The sequence below is a fragment of the Episyrphus balteatus genome, chromosome 3 (genome assembly GCF_945859705.1).
Source record: "Episyrphus balteatus chromosome 3, idEpiBalt1.1, whole genome shotgun sequence".
Classification (NCBI taxonomy): Eukaryota; Metazoa; Arthropoda; class Insecta; order Diptera; family Syrphidae; genus Episyrphus; species Episyrphus balteatus.
In genome coordinates, this window is record NC_079136.1 from 105,644,581 (window position 1) to 105,664,263 (window position 19,683).

The following is a 19,683-nucleotide window of genomic DNA, read 5'->3' on the forward strand; positions in this document are numbered from 1 at the left end:
ATTTTAGTTCTTCAGCATTTATCATCTTTAGGTAGGTTACGGTTTTCTTGCTATTAGGTGTTTTTATCGGAGATATTTCCTTTGATTTTCTCTTTGGTTGCATATAGCGGGCCAGTTAAAAAAAAAGTGCCGGTCTTCTGGGTTGGATTTAAAAAGACTTAAATTAATCCTACCTTTGTTTGTTTGTATATTTTTTTTTCAATTTTTGGATGCACAACAAGCTTATAAATACACCAAAAGTAATTTTGACTTTTATAGATACGATTTAATATATATTTATTGAGAAAAAACTAGAGCACTTATTAACTATACATATGTGTTGCACTTCACTCTATCTCTCATTTCAATATTCATTTCATTTTTCAATATATCATGTTTTCTAATATTTATTTAAAAACATAGTTAGCAACATAATTAGAACCCCAAAATTCTCAATTTGCGAGACGTAAATGGAAAAGATGTCAAAATGGTGCTAATTTACAAAAATATCCAAGAAATAGCGTAATAAGAGGTCGAAAAGTGTGTTTTACTAATTTGGCACTTTTTGGACTTTGTTTTTAAATTTTCCGATTTTTTTTTTATGGAAACTATGAATTCTATATTTAAGATCTAATACCTTTTTGACCTGAATTGAGCCAAATTTCTAGCTTATTTTGAATACAAATATCCTTCAGTTTACCAAATTTTATGACATTTCGTCAATATTGTGAATACTATTAATTAATTTTTCGCTATCCATATTTTTTTTCGTAAACTTTAATATTATAAATCAACCCGAAAATCCAAACATGTTCTGATTATGACAATTGATCGGTTACTATCGGGCGTCATTGCAACGTAAAAGATAATGATTTTATAGAATAAGAAAAAAAAGGAAACTTTACCAGATGGTTATAAATATCGTGCCCCACGTTGGGCGCCATCTGTAACGTAACGACAAAGAAAAATGAAAAAAATTTGCGAGAAAAAAAAGCAGTAGATATACATATATATATATACAGGGTGATTGAGGAGTAATGTGTCAAAAAGCCAGAGCGTGTAGGTTGGGTTGAGACAAGAAAAAATCGTTTAGCGGGGAGGGGCAATTTAAAAAAAATAAAATGCACGACTTGGTCGCACGAACGAATCTGAAATTAAATTGCCCTCCAAAACAAGTATGCAGTTTTGATTGATATATTAACATGCATTTTTAGAAAAAAAATTTTCAAAATCGTTAGAGCCGTTTTTTAAAAAACTAATTTTTTATAAAAAAATTTTTGGAAAAAAAGTTTTAAAATAAAATTGGTATGCCATTCATTAGAAATTACTAATCAACATCTAAAAACAAAATTTTAAAAAAATTCAATGTCCCGTTTTCGAAAATTTGATTTTTCAAAAAAAAATTTTCAAAATTTTTTTTAAAATCCAAAAATTATTTTTTCAAAATCCAATTTTTGGCTTATATTTAAATTATATAAATGCTTTCGTTGAAATCGAATAAGCAGTTTCGGAGACAATCGGATTTGAAAAAAAACGGTTCTATGGCAGGTACCGTTAATAATGATTCTCAAAAAAAAATTTTTCATTGAAAGATAGACCTTAGCTTAAAACTAACATTTGAATTTTTTAAACAAAATCGTTAGAGCCGTTTTCGAGATATTTCAATTTTACTAAAATCGGTATATGACAAGTACCGTTATTTTTGGTCCAAAAAAATTAATTCCGAAAACCCCTCTGGAGAGTCGCCAAATAATGCTACATACCAAGTTTGACATTAATCGGTCCATCCGTTTAGGCTGTAGCTCCTTATACAGACAGACAGACAGACAGACAGACTGACTGACAGACAGACTGACAGACAGACAGACAGACAGACAGACAGACAGACAGACAGACAGACAGACGGACTTCCGGGACCCACTTTTTTGGCATTGTCTACCATCGTAATGTCACGGAAAAATGTTATCTCAACTTTTTTTTTTGTACGAATGCATAACTTGATATATAGTACCTATATCGCAAGTAAAAATGACTTAATTTGGAAAAAAAATTATCAACGGTTATACCTACAATATTGTGTTATACCTTTTTGTAAAGCCAAAAACCTAGTCTTTTACAAACATTTTAAATCAAGCCATTTTATTGCATGGTTTTTGAAAAATTAATTTTCAAAGTTAAAATTATGAAAAAAAAATCGAAAAAAAAAATCAAACTAATTTTTTTCAAAATTTTATGTGATTATTTACTAATTTAGTTTTTAAAATTCGATGCTCTTATTTGTTTTTAAATAAAAACAGAAAACTGGATCCAAAAATTCTAGTCGTTTTCGAGAAATTAACCCTTAACCACCTACCCTCTATATGGGCCACTGACTGTGCTTATATATTGAGCTCTGTTACAGTAGGATCCTAAAATTTCGAATTCTTCGTATTCATTCTTATAAACTAACATATCAAAGAATTAAATAAAAATAAAAAATGTAATATAAAAAAAATCTTCAACAAAATTACAAGGCACCAAAATTTACAATTTTTCCGTTGCGGTCTGTGAGACCGCAGGTAGGTGGTTAAGGGTTAACAAAAAACCAAAACTACTTTTTTCTAAGAAACGTCTTTTTTTTTTGTTTTTTTACATGGCTTGACTTGTAGATAAATTAATTTATAAATCATTAACCATTCGTCTATTACACTGGTTTACAAGGGTTTTGTTGCCGAAACAAAAATATACATTTCTGAAGGTTTTCGGTGTGCTGAACTCGAATCCGAAGTCAGAAACGGTAATATTTCAAAAACGAGAGCTGATTAATTTTTTTTTATTCGTGTTGAAAACACCGAAAACATTCAGAAAAGTATATTTTTGTTTCGGCAACAAAAAAAAGTTTAATTTTGTTAACCAGTGTTATTTTTTAAACATTCAGTTTTAAATGAGGATACAACAAAGTGACACAGTATTGGATTGATCAACTTTTTCCATTGATAACACCTGAAAACTTACCTGAGAATATTTTAACTATGTCTGGGGTGCCCGCCGCCCAATGATTCTAGCTGTAAGGGCCTTAAGGCAATAAAATTATATTATTTTAATGAAAAACAATGAAATAATACTCAATTTTACATTTATGCTATATCTAAAAAAATGGCCAAATAAGTCAACGTATTTGGCTATTTCAAATGCGAACAAACTTTAACCCTCTTGGGGCGCCACACGGTTGTCCAAAAAGGGAAAAATCGTGGCAATAATACAAAATCTGATGTTTTATTTTTATTGTTTTGTATTTTATTTCTAAGAAAAATATAGACAGAGCTTCAAAAACAGCAAACAAAATAATTTTTTGATTACTAGTTTAATTTATAGAGCTCTCAAAGTTAGTTAATTTTTTTCTAGAGAAAAAAAAAAGAAAAAAAAACAAAATTCTTTATTTTCATTTTTGAAATTATGGCATATTGAATGAAAAATCTTATTTTTTGTTAATAGTTCCTGGTTTTATTATTTATACCTAAGTAAATTTAAATTTTAAATAAAAAAAAAATAATAATAATTTTTAAGGTTTTAATAAATGAAACAAAAAAACAGCATTTTTTTTTACAGTTTATCGAGTTAGAAAAGAGCTAAATAGGGTATGTGTACCAACCAATTGTTGAGCCAAAAGAAAAATATTTAGCGCGCATGCTTGCGCACTGCCGAGATTTTGTACTTTGAAAAAAAATAAAGGATTGAGAAAACGTTTACTTTGGCATACCTTGACCCACGTAAACGCTTAGTTCTCTGTTAGTAGTAATGCTAGCAACGATTTTAAGGTTTTAATTTTTAGAAGAAATATTATCCATTGTAACTGCGTTTACAATTTTTTTTTATCTTTTCTTATTGGTCAGATATTATTTTTTGAAGGATGTTCCGTTGTTCATGTCCCTGATAATTTTTGACAAATTTGACGACAAAATAAAGATTTATTTAATATGCTATCCTCCATATCATCAGATCCACTTGTTTCATCTTTAAGACACGTTATATCCCAAAAAGAGCTTAAAAAATCTACTGTCCAGAGCTGATTAGTCTATTAAATATTAAAGGTGATGATGATGGCAGTGTCCTTTTTACTAAAAATTTATATTCATTGTTTAAGATATTTTATGTATATTTTTACTTGCGATATAGGTACTATATATCAAGTTATGCATTCGTACAACAAAAAAAGTTGAGATAAGATTTTTCCATGATATTACGATGGTAGAGAATGCCAAAAAGTGGGTCCCGGAAGTCCGTCTGTCTGTCTGTCTGTATAAGGAGCTACAGCCTAAACGGATGAACCGATTGACTTCAAATTAGGTATGTAGCATTTTTTGGAGACTCTCCAGAGGGGTTTTTGGAATTATTTTTTTTGGACCAAAATTAACGGTACTTGTCATATACCAATTTCAGTAAAGTTGTAATTGCTCAGAAACGACTCCAACGATTTTGTTTAAAAAATTCAGATGTAAGTTTTAAGACAAGGTCTATCTCTTAATGAGAACAAAATTTTTTTGAAAATCATTATTAACGGTAATAAAACCGTTTTTTTTTTTAAATCCGATATTCTCCGAAACGGCTTATTCAACGAAACTTTTTGTGAAGAAGCACTTATGTATATAAAAATAAAATTTCAAAAAAAAAATAATTTTTAGATTTTTAAAAAAATTTTGAAATTTTTTGTTTTTAGATGTGGATTAGTGATTTCTACAAAATGGCATACCAATTTTATTTTAAACATTTTTTTTAAGAAAATTTGTTTTCGGCCGATGATTCCTTAACACCCTGGGAAACAATTTTGTACCGCTACCTCAATCCGTTCAAAAGTAATGATTTTTGCAACGAGATAAGTCGTTTTGGACAACCGTGCGCCATCTAGCGTCAAAATGAAAAAATTAGGGGATTTTTTTTTATTATTTAGAAACAGTTTTTACACTTAGAAACTTGATTCAAAAATAACAAACGCCCTACTGTATTTATCCATGTGTGTACATCAGGCCCCACATTGGGCGCCATCTGTAACGTAACGACAAAGATTCCATCCAGAAAAAGAAGAACCTATATATCAATATATACAGGGTGTCCCACAGTCACCGCCCCAAATGAAAACCATGGATTCCTGAGGTCATTTTAAGTCGAAAAACTTAAGAGGTAATTTTCTCGTTTTCGTCCCGTTTTCGAGTTACCACAGTTTTTATGATATTTGCTCTCCTGTCCTTTAACTGGCCTTATTTTTGCCAAACTAAGTTTCATTTGAAAGATTTTTTTTACAATCAATCAAGAATTTATTACAGTTTAAGTTTGTCTCAAAACTTTTTTTTCTGCGGACAACCGTTTTTCCACAATTTTACATCAAAGACAATGTTCTTCGTTTTTTAAGTTGTTTTTTACACTTTCATATCATTTAAGTCAAAAAAACACGTTAATGAGTAATAATTTTTTGTCCTTTTTATTAAAGCCCAGTAAATACTACAAGACCTCATCATTAGTTTATTTTTGACAAAAAGTGGACATATGTATGCCGTTTTTCCCCTGGACCCTTCATTTGTGTACTAGGGTGGTGTGAAAAAACATGTTTTTCCATTTTCGTGTGTCCTGTATTACACAGGTCAACACGAAATTTGTGCTTGGGTTGTGACTATGAAATTATGAAAGATATATTGATTCTTATCTGGAAAATATTTTTTTGTTTTTGCTTTTGAAGTCAGCAGAGCAATTTCCAGTGGTCAAGTAAATCGGTCTTTTACAAAAATTGTCTTGCGTAATTTTTTCCAAAAACTCGAGAACGTCTTAACCGATTTGGCTGATTTTTGTTTTGTTTTCTTCATTTTAATGCTGTTTTCATATTCATATTCAGAAAAAATAAAAAAAAAACAGGAAACTTAAGAAGAAAATAGAAAAATTAGATCGAAATTTTCGTTTTGTTCGAATTTTTGTCAGATGGGAGCTTGAGGCTCATATAAATTTCTATTTCAATATTTATGGTAAAAGTAATTCATTCCGAGGGTATTTTTATTATACAAAAATAACTGCTTACAAAAATAACTGTATCCAAACAGTAGCCCAACTAGTTTTTGTTGATATTCTTTATTTATTGAAAAATTAAATTATGTAATAGCCATAGCCAATATGTACAGCTGTGTTCAAAATAATAGTAGTGCCTGCATCAAAATAACATTTTTTATAATTACGGTGCTTCTACGGTTAAAAATTTAGTTTCTTTGATGTCAAAGTTTGTAACGGTCAATTACTAATAAATGTATCATAGTTTTAAAATGAAAAAGAAGGTTCCAAATAATTTTTCATTGACTTTTGGTTGTTCTTTCTAATTTGACCTGTTCAAAATAATAGTAGTTAAAGTTATTTTTGAAGAATTTAAAAGCGGTTTATAACAGAATATTTATTTTTGGTTTAAAAGTAAGTACTCATATAATATGAACAATTTTTCAACAAAAAACGATTTGTTTCGGTTTTAATCTATTTAAAGTTCGAAGAGCAAAACACTGCAGTTCGGATAGCGGAAACTTTTACGAAAGCTGCTTGAAGAAGGGAAAACCTACTTGGAAATTCAAGGTTTTATGAGGATGCTCCCCTGCAATGGAAGCCAATGCAATAAACTCAACGAAAAACCCCAAACGCGCGGTAGAAAAAGAAAAAAGACCGTCGTAGATGACAGGCGTACTGTCCAGATGAGCAAAGTTGATTCTTCAGCATCGTCGTTTCGAATCCAGAAGGCTTTAAGCCTGGATTGCAGTGCAGTGAACATTCGGAGGCGACTGTTAGAGATTAATTTGTACGCTTGAAGTCCACGAAAAGTTCTGTGAAACATGTTAAAAAGCGTATCCAGTTTGTAAAAGATTACATAAACTGGCCAGCGAAGTAATAGCGTAACATATTGTTTACTGATGCGAGCAAATTTGTCCTCTTTGGTGGTACTGGATCTCCAGAATACGTCCGATGTTCCAAAGTATACGACGGAAAAAGTCAAACATGGAGGGTCGAAAATTTTAGTATTTTAACATATTTCTTTGTTAACAACGGTACTTTATGTGAACTTCAAGCGTACAAATTAGTCTCTAACAGTCGCCTCCGAATGTTCACTGCACTGCAATCCAGGCTTAAAGCCTTCTGGATTTGAAACGACGATGCAGAAGGCTCAACTTTGCTCATCTGGACAATACGCCTGTCATCTACGACGGTCTTTTTTCTTTTTCTACCGCACGTTTCGGGTTTTTCGTTGAGTTTATTGCATTGGCTACCATTGTAGGGGAGCATCCTTATATAACCTTGAATTTCCAAGTAGGTTTTCCCTTCTTCAAGCAGCTTTCGTATAAGTTTCCGTTATCCGAACTGCAGTGTTTTGCTCTTCGAACTTTAAATAGATTAAAACCGAAACAAATCGTTTTTTGTTGAAAAATTGTTCATATTATATGAGTACTTACTTTTAAACCAAAAATAAATATTCTATGTTATAAACCGCTTTTAAATTCTTCAAAAATAACTTTAACTACTATTATTTTGAACAGGTCAAATTAGAAAGAACAACCAAAAGTCAATGAAAAATTATTTGGAACCTTCTTTTTCATTTTGAAACTATGATACATTTATCAGTAATTGACCGTTACAAACTTTGACATCAAAGAAACTAAATTTTTAGCCACCGTAATTATAATAAATGTTTTTTTGATGCAGCCACTACTATTATTTTGAACACAACTGTATATATATTAGATTAGTTATTTACTGTATTATATATTTAGAATATACTTTATCAAACTTAAATAGAAATAGTTTTTGAAAATAATGTTTATAAAATATTGAAAAATATATTTATTCTGATATAGAATTTCAAACAATATTGTTGTGTTTAATAAAATCAACATGATAAAATAATTGTTTGGATAAATATCCTGACATTATAATTAATTTGTTTGCATATTATTTTTATTATTTTGTTGCATATGCAGGGTTTCTTCAAAGTAATGGATCAAGAGGAATATGCTGATTGGCCAACTTTAGATCTCTCAGAAATTGGTAACTTGTTCATCCCAAATCCTTACGGTTTTCAATTAAATATGCAACAGTATTTTGCTTCCTCTGCCCATAATTAAAAAAAAAGAAACAATTATTTAATAAAAATATTTTTTATTTCATACACCATTTTTCTGCAAATTAATTCACAGTTCCAAGTTTCGTAAGAACTCAATTTCTTACTTTTATTTCAGAACAACAAGAAGAAAAAAATTTGTATTGTGTGACTCTGGTTTATTGTTTTAAAAACTTGGCATTGCAGTTATCAAAAAAGTATAAAAGTTTCCAAGGTTGAAGTTAGATCAAAAAATATTAGAGCAAAAAACCCTTGTATTCATTATAACTTTTTTCTTATACATAATTTAAATCGAATAAAGTGCTTCAGGAAAAATGTAGAGCTTTTAATTATCTACATTTTATACCTTAACAGTTTTTTTTGTACAATGCACGGTTCTTGCACTATAGCTCATAAAACTGGAGTTTGGATCACTGGGTACGAAAATTGTATTTTTGCTCCCAACACTACAAAAGCAAATCTTAGGATGGGAAAGGGTGATTATCTATTGTTTTGGTTTACCATGAACCCAAAAAGTGCAAATTAAACCCAAGCACAAAAATTTTTTTTATTTTTGTCGACCTGTGTTATCCATCGTTGATCCTTGCCTAAAAAGTGTACAACCAAAATTTTAGCCATTTATTACAACATCTATAGGTGGCGCACTTGACTTGACTTGAAAAAGAGGCAAATCTCAAAAACGTAAAAACAACACTGATATTAATTTTGTTTTAATTTTATTTTTTAATTAAATGCATAAATAGACATAGAAGCTATAAATCAAATTAGCTAAAATTATAAATGTATCTATTAGCAGTCTTTGGGTACTCTTTTTTGCCAAAATATTCAGATTCGGTTTCAAAAAAATTGGAAATTTTGCCCGAATTTGATCTTAGTTTTATGTAACCATCTCTTGCCTTGGGCTTACAAATAGAAATTGCAGCTTCATTAACAGGCTTAATATAGTCTTTTTACATACTGGGTTTGTCAAAAAAAACTTCTTAAAGTACAATATATTGCCTATTTTTTTTTTCATTCAAGTCTAGTGCGCCACTAGTAATGTCAAGATGTTGACATAACTGACTTAAATTTTGGTTGTGTACATTTTAGATCATGGACTAACGAGTGATAATACAGGACACGCAAAAATCGAAAAAAACGATTTTTTCACTCCACTCTAATGTGTACATCAGGCTCCACGTTGGGCGCCATCTGTAACGTAAAAGATAAAGATTTTATAGAAAAAGAAAAGAAAAAAAAAGGAAGCATTACCAGATGGATATAAATATCGTGCCCCACGTTGGTCGCCATCTGTAACGTAACGACAAAGAAAAATTTTTAGAAAAAAAGAGGAAACCATTTGTTCATAGATTTATATGTTTTTTTATTGCATTGTTTTGATCTTAATGATAATGGATATGAAAACCCTCATGCAAAATTTGGTTCCTCTACCATAACTTTTAAGGGTTTTTCGGTAGTAAGTTAGCAACTGTTATAATAATACGATTTGACACATGAAAAACAGATATAACTTTTTTCAGAGACGTCAGATTGCCTGGATTTTAGATTTTTTGTATCATGTATCATGTATCACATGTGTATATTAGGGTGGGTCAAAAAAATCGAAATTCGTTTTTTTGATTTGGTACCTCGAAAACTGGATTGCTAGACACCTCTAGAATATACTCACCAAATATGAGCTCTTTATCTTAATGGGAAGGTCCTCCGCTTTTCAATTTTCCATTTTTACATCAAGCTTCTACTAAAAAAAAATATTTGTTTTATTAATTGAATTTTAAGCCAATTTTTTTACATATTCTTGTAGAAAATTGAACGCTCTACAAAAAAGGTTAAATACACTTTTTTGAGTTATCTAACCGTTTAGTAGATATTTGAGGTCCAAAAATCGAGAAAATCTTTTAAAATTCGTTTTTTGTTCTTAATTTTGTAACAAATTGAAAAATTATAACAATCAAACGCGCATCACATATTTTTGTAGGAAGAATCTGCTTCCAGAAAAAAGGTCTTATTAACTTTTTTTATTTATCTAACCATTTGAAAGATATTCGAGGTCAAAGTTAAACAAAAATATAAAAACTTTTTTACTTTTCAAAATTTTCTACTTCACTGAAAAGTTATTATTATTAAATTAGTGAGATGGATTATTGTAAGGGCTTAAATGTTCTACAAAAAAGTCCTTGGCATCAAATTGGTTGCTTTAACCGTTTAGAAGATATTCGGATCCAAACCAGTGCCCACTGATTTCAATAGTTTTCTTATGGTCCCTATGCATTGCGACTTGGATGCGAATATCTTCTAAACGGTTAAAGCAACCAATTTGAGGCCAAGGACTTTGTAGAACATTTAAGCCCTTACAATAATCCATCTTACTAATTTAATAATAATGACTTTTCAGTGAAGTAGAAAATTTTGAAAAGTAAAAAAAGTTTTTTTTTTTGTGGAGCAATCTGTTTCCTACAAAAATATGTCATGCGCGTTTGATTATTATAATTTTTCATTTTGTTACAAAATTAAGAACAAAAAACGAATTTTTAATGATTTTCTCGATTTTTGGACCTCAAATATCTACTAAACGGTTAGATAATTCAAAAAAGTGTATTTAACCTTTTTTGTAGAGCGTTCAATTTTCTACAAGAAAAGTCAATAAATAAAAAAATTATTTTTTTTTTGGTAGAAGCTTGATTTAAAAATGGAAAATTGAAAAGTGGAGGACCTTTCCATTAAGATAAAGAGCTCATATTTGGTGAGTATATTCTAGAGGTGTCTAGCAATCGATTTTTTGAGGTACCAAATCAAAAAAACGAATTTCCATTTTTTTGACCCACCATCGTCTATTTCTGCTAATTTTGAAAATCTCCATTTCGCGCTTTGACCTTCAAAATCGGGAAGTTTTTTTTTTAGACTTTTGAGGTATGTTATAGAATGCCAAAACGAAGGTATTTAGCAAAAAAAAATTCTATTAGCATTCATTCCGAGATTTACCCCTTTTTTCACCTTATTTGACTGTATCAATTCAATTTCATAATGTTTCTTTTTTCCTGATGCATTTTCCTGATGAAGATTAAAAAACCGTTAATATTTGAGTATCGAATGAGCAAATGGACCTGAGAGTTTAGAAGTAAACTTTCAGTTCGTTTTCATACTTCTATATTTCTAAATTTTTGAGTATTTTAAAAATAACGCCTAAAACAAGAATAAATGTTACTTTGACCTCGAAACTGAAGAACTACTCTCGTTATGATACCATAAATTTAAAAATTTACGTTACACTTATCCGTTTAAAATATTATCTGAATTAATTGTTTTGGGTTATACTTTTGGAAAACACTGTTTGTTTATAATTTTTTATTTTTCTAATGTACTTTTTTATTTTAGTTAATTGGACAAAACTCATGGTGGGGAGCTAGATTTCTTATATCTCTGGTGGAGTTTCAAGCAACTAACATCCTTAAGGCAGTTGCATTTTCGGAGATTTTCATAATGCCGTTGGCTATTATTTTAACATTTATGTAAGTATAACGAACACATAATTAGGCAAACAAGAGAATAAATAGAAAATATATTTTTCAGGGGTAAAGCTGGTCTTATGACACCTTTTGTCTACTATCATTTCTTACAGATGAGATATAACTCACGCCGTAATCCTTACACAAGGAACGCATTTGCTGAGTTGCGAATGGCAGTGGAGTCACTTGCCAGTCTATCACCGCCAATTGTGGGAAAGGTTTTACGTGGTGGTATTGCATTTGTTAATCGCCTGAGTCCACAACCTCAGCCTACACCACCCCCAACACAATAAAAACGTATTATAATGGGGGAGATAGTTTTTATTTAATTTTCTATATAGTAGATCAAAATAAAAACATAAAAACACCCAATTTCTTGATTTAGTTCTAGAATAAGTTTTACGAACATAGAAAACTTGGGACCTTTTTCATTCCGATGAATTTTGACCATAATACTTGCACTTTTGTCAAACCGATTATGACTGGTAACCATTTTGAAAACCCATTTTAACACATTTTCTATTATTTGTTCATAATTGAAATTCAATGTTCACATAACATGGAGACGAACAAAAATATCGTTGTAATTTTTGCATGACTGGCAAAGATAAATGTTTATAGGTCTTGTGCTGGCATATATAGCAACAAGTCACAAAATTATTATTGCATCACATAAGGGGTTTTTCTTTTTTTCGTTCAGAACAAAGCTCTGAACAGAGTTTGAACATGTCGAACAGGCTCAGAATATGCTCTGAACTGAACGTGTTCTGAGCACTCAAATTTGTTTGTGAAATACATTTGAAAACCAATTGATACGTTACCTTTACACAGATGTAAAGATGTAATAAACACAAATTTGAAACTCTGAATGTTAGTCTGCTTCTACACGAAGACGTAGACGCACAAGATGCACATAAGAACAAGGGAGGAGTCGCCTTAAGAAGTAAAAAAGCAACTCAATTTTTTGTTTGACAGTTCAGGCTCTGTTCTGAACTAAAAATTAGCTCTGTTCCTTTGGGAGGTTTTCAATGGAACGCACTTTCAACAAATTCAATACAAATCGTATCTACTCGGGAAGAAAAGCATGAGTAGATGATAGTACTAGATTAACCAAAACATCTACTATTAGTGGACTACCACCTCCAATGGAACAGGGATATTAAAGAAAAATCATAATCCAAAACAACAGTAAAAGTTAGTATAGAATTGAAGAGTCCAGAGGAAAAACAGCACTAGTCCATTCCAACTCATTTCGAGAAAAAAAAACGCATTTTTAAATTTTCTTCTCCATACAACTTAGTACTAAAAGCACACAATTTATTTATTTTTTCAGCAAGGCTTAAATTTGTTTTATAAAAGTAAGGATGCCATCACATAGTGCTCAGTAAATAATACAAGTCCTCATGATTAGTTTATTTTTGACAAAAAGCGGACCTGTGCCTGGACCCTTCAAATGTCGTTGTGGATTTATGAATTTAAAAATATTAGGTACTCCTGCAAATAATTTAAAATCAAGCTTTATATTGAGGGAAGATTTCAAACACGCTTGTAAAAACCTAAGTGGCGATCATCTTTGTTATCGTGTTACGATAACTCCATAATTTATTATATTCTATAGTATTATCGTTAAACGATTTTCTACAATTATTATGTTTTTTATTACGCCTTGGCTAAACTGGACAAAAAATGCACTAACTTTGTTCACACCACAATAAACTATTTTACAATTATAAGAACTTCCTTAAATTTTCACTGTACAAACGCCGGCCGCACCGCGCCGGAAAAGAAGAAGTATAACCCTCAACAACAAAATGAGAAATGACTTTTCATAAAGGGATTTTTTACTTTTTTTTTTAAAATAAGTTCTGTCCTCCCCCCCACATTCCAACGCTCAATTTTTTGAGCGTCTCAAATTGAATGAAAAAAGAAAATTAATCCCACTATATAGCGATCAGGAAAATGCATCAGGAAAAAAGAAACAGTATGAAATTGAATATTTTTTCCTGATGCCCGTTTATAGCGATCAGGAAAACTTACGTCACACAAAATCTACCTACTCTCTTCTATTCCTGATTGAAATACACACGAAAAAATTTTCGTATGCAGTGGAACATGAAACATTTGAAGCACTTCAGGGGAACAATTTGTTTCATTTTGTTTCAAATGTCAATCAGCTGGCACGAAAAATGCATCATCTGTCAACTCTTATTCTGACTTTTCTCGGCGAAACTATTCTGCAATACCATCGTCTAAAACAAAGCTACTGTCTTGATGTAGAAGCAATTACATTAGTATCAAGATAATTGCGAAACGACCAATACTATTTTATAGGCTAATAGCGATGCCAAAAGGTACTAGCGAGGTAACCGTCGGAGCTCTCCGATTCGTTTGAAATCGGAAAATTTTCCGCTCCGACGGAAACTTGGCTAGGGCCGGTTATAATCGCAAAAGTAAAAGTCACGTTTTTAATTTGTAATCCTGTCATAACGGCTAAGAACTTTCTCAAGAAATTGGGCGTAAGAGACATAATATTAGTTTCTATAGTCTTTTGAAGTTATTATATTATAACAACAAATGTTTTGTTTATATTTTATATATTTCTGTGGCACTAAGGTGATGTTTATATAATAAAAAATCCGTTTTTATACCGATGTAGTTATTATTACTAGAGGAGTAATGGGTCAAAAACCTTTTTATTATTTTCAAATTGTAGTGCCACCGAAAACGAAAATTGAATAATTATTATTAATTTCGGAACTGCACCTGGAATGTCCGGACGTTAAACAGGCCAGGTGGAAGTGTGGTGAGAAATGGGATCTAAATCTAAGCAAGATGAAAAACTGCTATACTTATCTACTACTACTACGATAAGTCTTTGAAAGAGCAGAAATAGCGATTGTTTGGTTGCCGCTTTGTGGTTAATGGAAGACTTCACAATGTGCATCCAAGCAACGTTTACAAACATTACACTGAATTGTACCTATCCTCCAATCCAAGGAAGCTTTTTCCGGTCTTCTAGAAGAGACGTATGATAATTGCCACAAGTACGTGTCAATAATATTCTCATCGATTTTAACAAAATCGGAAAAGAGGGCATCTTTGGTTCAACCGCCAGAAAGCGTATTCTGCACCTCCGGCAACGGGCTGCGGCTGATCAACTTTTCAACGGGGCAAAATGCCATCATTATCAAGCACTTGATTTCAACATATTTATTCTGAGAGCCCTAAAGTTGGCCTATCAGCATATTTCGTTTGATCCATTACTTTTGGGACACCCTGTATACACAAACGGACTTGGCGGAAGAATTCCATTTTTCAATCTCAACGACGCCACATAGGGGTATTTGCCAGTTTTACGCGGAAAAAATTATTTTTCCGGTTTATCTTTACCGACAAGGTAAAAGCTTTTATTTAGTACTTGAATTAAGTATTTTAACTGTGGTCTTTTACAACTTGTTTGTATTTGTTATATTTGTTAGAACTTTACTTGCAGATGGTTTTCTTAAATACCTTACAATCTTTTGATTTCCACGAACTTGAGTTTTTAATATTGTTAAATTCATAAAAATAAATCGTTAAACGGTATAATTATTACGCCATTTTGACTTCGAAATAAAAATTTAGCATGGGCAAGAATTATGGAAACACCTAAATTTCAAATATCTAAGGATTGAAATAAGATATCGACATAAATTAAATGCAGTTACAAAGTTTTTAAGTGTAGTATTAAAATTTGAATTTCTATTGAAATGAGTCAGGGGATGTCAAAGTAGCATTTTCTTAAATCCCCCATAAACGACGTCATTACTACAGAAAAGTTCTCAGTTTGAGTGCTCCATAGCTTTAAAGGTTCAAATAGGTTCTAACAAATACAAACAAGTTGTAAAAGAAATTTGTTCTGGGCGGGATTTTACACAATTTAAAAAATCTGAATTTTGGTGAAAATGTGCATTTTTCGGAGCCTTCCCGATTTCGTTTTTTTCATTGATGACTCAAAATAGGGGATCAGATCAGGTTCTAGAGACTTTTACTTCGTAAAAAATGAGCAATCTTCAGAGGCTTCCCAATTTTTATTTTTCCATTGTCAAATAAAAAAAAGTATCAGAATATGTTCAAAAGACCACAAGGCATAAACCATGAGTTGCACGCAGTGATCTGAAAGAAAAGTCCAAAAACGCTCCACTCTACTGGGTACTTCCGGTTTTACATGCACGAAGACCCCTCACTAAAACCTATGTATCTTCTAAACGGCTTGAGATCCCACTCTGAAATTTGGCATGTAGTTTTTAAATTGTATAAGCTTTATTTTAAGACTATTTAAAAAAATATCAAAATGGTCGAAGTTTCTTAAATTTGGATTTGAAGTGCCAACTTCCGGTTTTCTATCGAAAAAAAAAATCTATTTCCGGTTTAGATTTCATATTTGAAAAGCACGTCTAATTTTGCATATAATCCATTATTAAAATAACTTTGTTACCCCTTCGTTTATTTTATATAAATTTTTCAAATAAACTCTTCCCACAGTTTTCCAAAACTTTAGAAGCCCATAACTCCGCTATCAGGGCTTAAAATTCAAAATCCTTCCAGATGTATTTTTTAAATCGATTGAGGAATACATATACCAAATATGAACAAATTTGACGACTCACGACATTTTTCGCTGCTGGTTTCACGTGAAATGCCTCATATTCTATTTGCAGTGGAAAATCTGAAAATTTTACACAAAAATCTCAAAAGTCAATAGAAAACGACATAAATGTTATTTGAAAAGGATAAACTCATAAACAAAAAATACCAAGACTGGAAACTGAGCGGTCTAATGACGTTTGCCTACAAGCTGCGAGGTATGGTGAATGTCGTCAATCTATCGTTGTGTTCGTGTTGGATGTGTGGTGAATGTCGTGAATCTATAAATGCCCTTCAAGCAAGAAAACGGAGTTCAGAAAAGACACTCCGACCTCCGACCGCGAAAGACGGAGTTGCACTTACACACTTGCAACTTTTTGTATATGAACACAAAGTCGAAGGAGAAATCGTGGTGAAAAAAACAATACATGTAAAATCGGCTCCGCGGTGATTCTAATTTCCATACTAATTTGAGCCGCTTTCGGACCAGTTTCTGCCTCGAAGTCGGACGAAGTCGAAGTCCGCCTGAGGCGGAGCGGATTCGGACCGAGGTCGGCCCTATTTGAAGGGTGTGTGCCTGTTAACGTCATATACCAACGTGGTGGCTTTCACATATATTCACAGACAACACTGTACACAAAAGGGTTTTGGGGGGTAAGACGTACGAAAGTTTCCAGTCTTGTTATTTTTTGTTTATGGATAAACTCCAGTCTTTCTTAAGCTGGGTCCACACTAAACTGATCAACACGTTCAACATACATTCCAAATCGAAATAATGAATAGTTAAACCTAACAAACCGCAGATCTCCTACTGGACTCTCATGATGGAGAACCCGGGTGAGCCTGCAGTTGTTGAGGACGCAGGGAAGCATCAAGGCCGCGTCAAGCTCGTTGCATTCCGTGAAAAGAGATCAAGCGATCTATATAAGCGAACAGGGGCGCTCGGGCGCTCTGTGCAAATCAAACCCCCATCGTCCTGGATTAAATCCCATTACAGCCATTGATTCAAAATATTACTATAGAGAAACTTAAATGGACGGAGCGTGGTTTGGATACCTATAAAACTAGATTAGATTCCTCAACAAACTTTTCTGAGCTGGAGAACCTTTCTTGCGAACAAATGGGGAATAAATTACGACAAATCGTTGAACAATCTGCAGTTACAAATAATGCACAAAGCACTTCCTTTGTAACTAAGTGGTATGATTAGGAATGCCAACAACTCAAAAAAAAATCATTTAGATTCTTGAATCTTTTTAGAAAAACTAATTCTAATTTCTTCAAGTCTTTATATATAACCGCAAACAAGGAATTCAAGCACGTCTGCAAAACCAAGCAAAAAGATTTTTTTCATAATGAGGCAAAAAGCTTGATGATATGTAGGAATTCTATTCTGGTGCAAAGTTAGAATGTTGGGAGGTTGTAAGTCCACCTCATCGCCATTAATGTGAGTGTTAATTCTCTAGCCTTGCAATTTAAACAGCTTCTCAGCCCCACATCCACTCTCTCTACTTTCCATTATGCCCAGCTTGAAATCTACATACATAGAAAGAAATAGACCAACTCGACGATGAAATTTCAATGTTCGAGCTACAAGAGTCTTTGAAAAAAATGAAAAACAATAAAGCCTCAGGTGTTGAGGGAGTCCCCATGGAATTTTTCAAATATTCTACCCCAAATTTTTTAAATGTTCTTTTGATTTTTTTTCAATAAACTCTTAAATGAAGAGATAATTCCCACATCCTTTTTGTATTCGCTAATTTGCCCAATCTACAAAAAAAAAATGAGTGATTGTAGCCTTCCAGAAAATTATAGAGGTACATATATCCATACTGCCTGCTTTGAGGAAAATTTTTACGAATATACTCTATTATAGATTAATCAAATGGATGTAACGAATAAGCACCTTAGTATTTTTCAAGCTGGGTTTCGATCCGGGTTTTCGACTGTCGACCAGATATTTGCCCTTTCTAGTATCGCGAAAAGATACAGTGCGGTTCACATGGTTAGACGCACCAATTTTCGTTTACATAAATTTCATTTTTTAGTAGGTGTGTGCAAGAATAACAAAAAAAAATGTATGTATTAGAATGGTTATTTAGTGTTTAATAGAAAAACAAAAGGAAATAATGGATGAGTGGAGTTTAACGGTAGTTTTTACTCATTCTTGTCTCTGATGTAAGAAAAAGGGTCGTTTTTTTTGGTTCACATGATTAGACGCACACCTTAAATTAGTTAGTTTAGCGAGATTTATTGCGCTGATTTGATTGAATTTGGAAGATAAAGCATCAAAGAGTTATTTTTTAATGATTTTCATTCAAAACCTTCAAAGGAGGAACAATAGAAGCTTTAACACCTCAGGAAAAAAATAAAATGTATAAAAAAAGCGTCGAAAACAGCTCTATCCCCAAGCAAAATTAAAGAAAAAGCTGGGATAACGGAAAAAACATAAACTTTTCGGTGAACTTTTTTGAATGATAGATTAAAATAAAACTTAAAAATAGTCTTTAAAAAATAGGATAGAGTTTTTACCGTAGGAGGCACAGTCTTAAAAATAATTCTTCTCGAAATGGTCACGTCATCCTATTTTTTTGGCAATGGTGCTTATGGAAAAACCTTTGGAATCCAACGCGTCATTTTCCCTTTTTCTTTCACGCTGAGATTTTTTTTAAAAGCATTTTGCGTTCTTCGTTGATTTTAAGGTTGCGTACGACACAGTTAACAGAAACTCTTTACTCTCAGGCTATACAAGCAGCTCGTTACTAATACCTGTTCATCTGTATGGAACGGCACTGTCCAATCAGACTTTTTTTTTTCCCCAAAGCTGTGTTCTGAGCCCGATCTTGTTTGCTATTTTTATAGATGATGTCTCTAGAACCTTGCCAGGTGGTGCAAAAATAGGAAATCTGAATGTTAACGTTCTACTGTACCCCGACGACCAAAAGTGTGACAAATCTCTCATCTAGCGGAATTTTCAGAGGCTCTGATTGGTCAGATGTCATAAAAAGTTAGGTGACATTTAGTTACCTTTTTTGACATTTATTTACGATTTTCAGGTGGAATTTTTTATCTGAAAAGTCAGATGGGTGTGTTGGCCAAATGTGCTACACACCAAAATTGAACTTTATGATTTTGATACAAGTTATAAATGGATTTGTTTATATTTCTTTTGTGTTTAGACATTTGTTGCGGTGTAATTGTTATTTGTTGATATGATATTACAATGCATATGTAATTAATATAATTTTGTGTTCTTCCTCCGCATGTTTATGTGCAGAATTAGAATAATGAAAATAAATGAGGAAATAAAAAAACACAGTGAAGTTGGGGACCAAAGCAAAATTAAACATACATAAGTGGATAGCAGAAAGGGATTTTATGAATCCAACTAAATAATTTTTACAAATACTGAAGTTATCTCACTGAAAATATTAATAAATAACTCTTTTTTTACAATCA

At 31.9% G+C, this 19,683-nt stretch overlaps 1 protein-coding gene across 2 annotated transcripts in view; it reads left to right on the forward strand.

Annotated features, from left to right (window-relative positions):
- The window catches only part of LOC129916481 (Krueppel homolog 2), a 65,290-nt gene extending 51,045 nt beyond the window's left edge, over positions 1–14,245 (forward strand). For both annotated transcript variants that reach the window (XM_055996473.1, XM_055996472.1), the window contains 2 exons: positions 11,468–11,601; positions 11,663–14,245. In XM_055996473.1, coding sequence (XP_055852448.1) covers positions 11,468–11,601; positions 11,663–11,891 — 363 coding nt within the window. In that variant the 3' untranslated portion in view covers positions 11,892–14,245. The remainder of the gene's footprint in view (positions 1–11,467; positions 11,602–11,662) is intronic.
- The last annotated feature ends 5,438 nt before the right edge of the window (positions 14,246–19,683 follow it).